Source organism: Pygoscelis adeliae, unplaced genomic scaffold (genome assembly GCF_000699105.1).
Source record: "Pygoscelis adeliae isolate BGI_AS28 unplaced genomic scaffold, ASM69910v1 Scaffold436, whole genome shotgun sequence".
Taxonomy (NCBI): Eukaryota; Metazoa; Chordata; class Aves; order Sphenisciformes; family Spheniscidae; genus Pygoscelis; species Pygoscelis adeliae.
In genome coordinates, this window is record NW_008825051.1 from 183,837 (window position 1) to 187,705 (window position 3,869).

The 3,869-nt window shown below is 45.7% G+C and overlaps 1 protein-coding gene across 1 annotated transcript in view; it reads right to left on the reverse strand.

The window, feature by feature from the left end:
* Positions 1–3,619: 3,619 nt before the first annotated feature.
* Positions 3,620–3,869, reverse strand: part of CACNA1B (calcium channel, voltage-dependent, N type, alpha 1B subunit) — a 306,403-nt gene continuing 306,153 nt past the window's right edge. The window contains 2 exon segments of the mRNA XM_009326378.1: positions 3,620–3,860; positions 3,862–3,869. The exon segment at positions 3,862–3,869 is cut by the window's right edge and continues 258 nt beyond it. Coding sequence (XP_009324653.1) covers positions 3,620–3,860; positions 3,862–3,869 — 249 coding nt within the window.

Consider the following 3,869-nt stretch of genomic DNA (forward strand, 5'->3'; position numbering starts at 1 on the left):
GAATTTGTAAGGTTTTTTGCTAAGTTTTTATTTTAATTCAAGGACTTTGCTTCATACAAAATGTAATTGTAGAAACAACTGCAGAATTCAAAGTTTGGCTGATAAATATTACTCAGGCAGCAAACTAGGCAATCACAGAACCTTTTTTTTTCTTTTTTTCCCCTTTTTTTTTTTTTGGCTAAAGTTCCGCTTGTGTTGCATGGTTGGAACTTTTATAATTTTTAACACTGTTTTTTTAAATATAAAGTTTTGCAACAAACCCCCAATTTATATCAAATATAATTAAAAATTAACAACTGATGAATACATTGTATCAAAAAAGTACGAAGATAAACATTTTCCATGCACATACTTTTTATATATATGTATATATGTATATATTTTACATGCAAACATTACTTATTCAAAGTACAGCCACTACGAGACTGGTTCTGGATGCAGAAAACTGATCGGTGCAATTCAAGTTTGGCAACTCACTATGAGGATTCTTGGAAATATCATGTATGCATTGAAGAGAGAGCAGAGAGGCTGTAAAAAAAGGTAGGAAAAGGGTTATGAACAATTGTGGTCAGGCTTGTCTGTCTGTCACTGTCATCGACCGCTACGAGGTGAGTGGAGGATTAGACAACTTGAGATTCTTCTTCGTGTTCTGCCTAAGAATTGGAGTGACCCAAGGCCATTGTTTGGCTGTGCGCTTCCAGACGGCGTGTTAGTGTGGGGCTGCGGGTTTGGGGATCTAAAACGGCAGAGGAAGGGGAAAGGCGGAGTGGAGAAAAAGACAAAATTACTCAGTACAGAAAGACATCTCTTTTGCTTTCCAGTGCGGGTACACTGTTTGCATGCACTGTCAGAGAGATTGCTTTTTCCCTCTCCTTTACTTCCTGGAGTAAAATAGTAACATTTTCTTTAAAATTTCAAATAAAATATTTGTGCCTTCATATAAGGAAAATGTACAAAACATTTGGTCACAATCATGCTGAAGCCTGAAACAGGAAAATCCAGCAGATAAAGCTACAGAATGGATGAAGGTCTTTCTGACTCTTGGTGGTTTGGATGTGTTTCCGAACGTGTCATCTTGTTGCATAGCCCTCCGTTTGCAAATTACAGCCGTTACCCATCGCGGACCTCTGGCCACTGCACTTCCTTTATTCAAAGTGCACATAAATACAGAGACAGAGATAGAGACAGGAGTTATCCTTCAGCAGAATCCAGGGATGAGATTGGCCAGAGATTATTATTTAGTAACGGAACAAAAAAACCACAGAAGGAAACGAAAACAGGTTGAATTTCCTCAACAGAAGAGCTACAGGAGATGTGAAGAACCACCCTACAGCAGACTGCTCCCCGCCTGAGGCTGAAAGACTTTTGCTGAGAGCACGAGAGACCTCCTGAGCGTTTTGGTAGCATCCGATACCCTCCAACCACCCCAGCGACAAAACGAATCACCAGGGTCCAGCGGGATCTCTACCTGTCCTAAGCGATCACCTAGAGAAGTTTCACAGTTCTGGGGCTTGGTAGATCCTCTGAAAAAAGTCATCTGTCCAACACTCTCCTCTTTCCTATCAGCATTTTTAGCAATGCGCTCGTCTGGCACCTCCCACCCTTCCTTCTTTAACCTTTTGTCAGTGTCCTCTGGCCGCCCTGTGCCCCAAAATTAGCCCTATAATGGTTCATCAGACCCACGGACACAAGATCCTGCCCAGGCTTTTCTTTCAGCGCTCCCTCCCCGCCAGCACATCGCGTTTGCCCCTTTCCCAGGCTCAAAGTGCAGCAATGCACACGTGCACAAAAGAAATCGTCCAACGTAAGAGTCATTGCACGAACACAGAAATCTCATCCCTGAGAATCAGAGTTAGAGGTTTTGCTTCTTTTTTTTTTTTTTTAACCTTCTCTTAACAGGCAATAAAAACAAGACCCTCTCCAGCTGCCCTCGACAGAAGTTGTGCACCGTGGAACAAGGCCAGAGCTCTCGCAGCCCAAATGTGACTTGACATGCAGTGTGGAAGACGCTGCTTCTCCTGCAAGAGTACCTCTGCAGATGCTGTACTTTTCCACCTGCATCTCTCCCGCAGGACCACAACGCTAATCAATGAGAAAAGGCCGGTTTTGTTTGCTGCAATCACTCCCCTCCCACCAATAAAAGCATATTAAAAAAAAAAAAAAGAAGGAAAAAAAAAAAAAAAGGCCAACAAAACCCAAACCAACCCCAAAGCGTGTTTGCCTTCCCCACTGTAAGCTTCCAACCTGGTACTCGAATACACTGTCCAGTAATGCGACGCGGGGCTTTGTGTGCACCACGGAACCTCCGAGACGAGCTGCTCCTCCCGGCTCTGCCCTCCCTCCCCTCCTGCCCCTCCCCACGCTCGCCCAAGGTCTGATGCATCGAAGCAAGAGGTTGCATCGTCGCTGTGAAAGATTTCAAAGGTTAGGCACTTAGTAGTGAACAACTGGAGCATTCGGTAGAAACGGTGGGACCTGGAATGACAATTGGACTAATTCTCTACATAAAGAGTATTTTTTTTCCTTTTTTTTTTTTTACTGTACAATTTACAAAAATGCACACAATGAAAAGTTAAAGTTCTATCTAATAGCTTGATATAAAACCAATAACATTTCTTCTTCTCACCCCTATGCTTTTTCCTCTTTTTTTTTTTTCCTGGAGATTTTTTTTTTTTAGTTGTTTTTTGCTAAATCAAGCTTATATTGTAAACAAGACAAAACAGTGAGGGCGTGTTGCGGTCGACAGGAGAGAGGGACGGAAAGAAAAGTCTCAGCAGCAAGGAAACAGTCCTTACAAAGTAGTTCTCTTGTGGCTTTATCATGTGTCAGTGTGAAGGACCCGACGTGGTGAGTAAAATAAAAGAGATCCACACGGCAGCAGTGTCAGAGCAGAGTCCCGGCTGCCGGAGCGCTCGTTCAGCTCAGGGGTGTGTCACTGGCTCCGCCAAAAAGATTGCTGTGGCTGAACATCAAGTCCCGATGGACTGTCCTTTGTTCTGGTCTGTGTTTCTCCTCTCCCAGTTTCTTGGGTAGATCTCTTCCTTCTTAGTGGTGAATGGGATAAAACGCAGATGCGATCTTTGTTCATGTGTGTCCGTTTGCAACCCCCAACTCCCACCCTGACCGGGGAAAAAAATATAATAATAAATTAATTAAGAAATAGCCCAACAAAAACTGCGCCAATCTCGAAAAGAATAGACAGTCTGCTTTTTCTGACGTCGAATGTGAGGACTGCTCTTCTCTCGGCTTCTCGCGTGTGCCGCGGATTTGGCATCTGGTGCGTGTCTTTGAACTAGACAAGGCAGTAGGGAGGCAGGGGAGAGGGGGAGAGGGAGATGTGCCCCCCTTGCTGCCTTCCCCCTAAGGAGGGAGCCTTCTTCCTCGATTTGTCTAGTGAAAAAAAAAAAAAAAAAGAAAAAAAGAAAAAAAATAAAGAAAAAGAGAGGAGAGAGGCTGCAGGAGTGTCTCTGGACCCGGGGGCAGAGCAGTTCTCATGGCGGGGGCTGCCCCGTGGGCCCCCTCCGGCCCCGGGCACCGCGCGCGTCGGAGCGCACAGCCTTCCAGATGATAAAACTCATCGATTTTAAACGCGCACACCTTGAAGGGTTTTGCCATGCCGCTAGCACCAGTCATCCTCATCGGCTTCGTGGTAGTAACTACGTCCTCTGGTGCCAGTCCCGGGGCCTGTGTTGAGACCCAGCGTGTAATGGTAGCCGTTGGGCACCCTGCGGATTTGGTGAGACTGGGAGGTCAAGGAGGAGACGTAAGAAGTCCTTGAGGACCGTCCCGAGTTGGTGGCCACCGCCTCCTCGAAGGTGAGGGTGTCCTCCGGCACCGCGCGGTAGGGGCTGTCGGCGTCATCGCGGGGG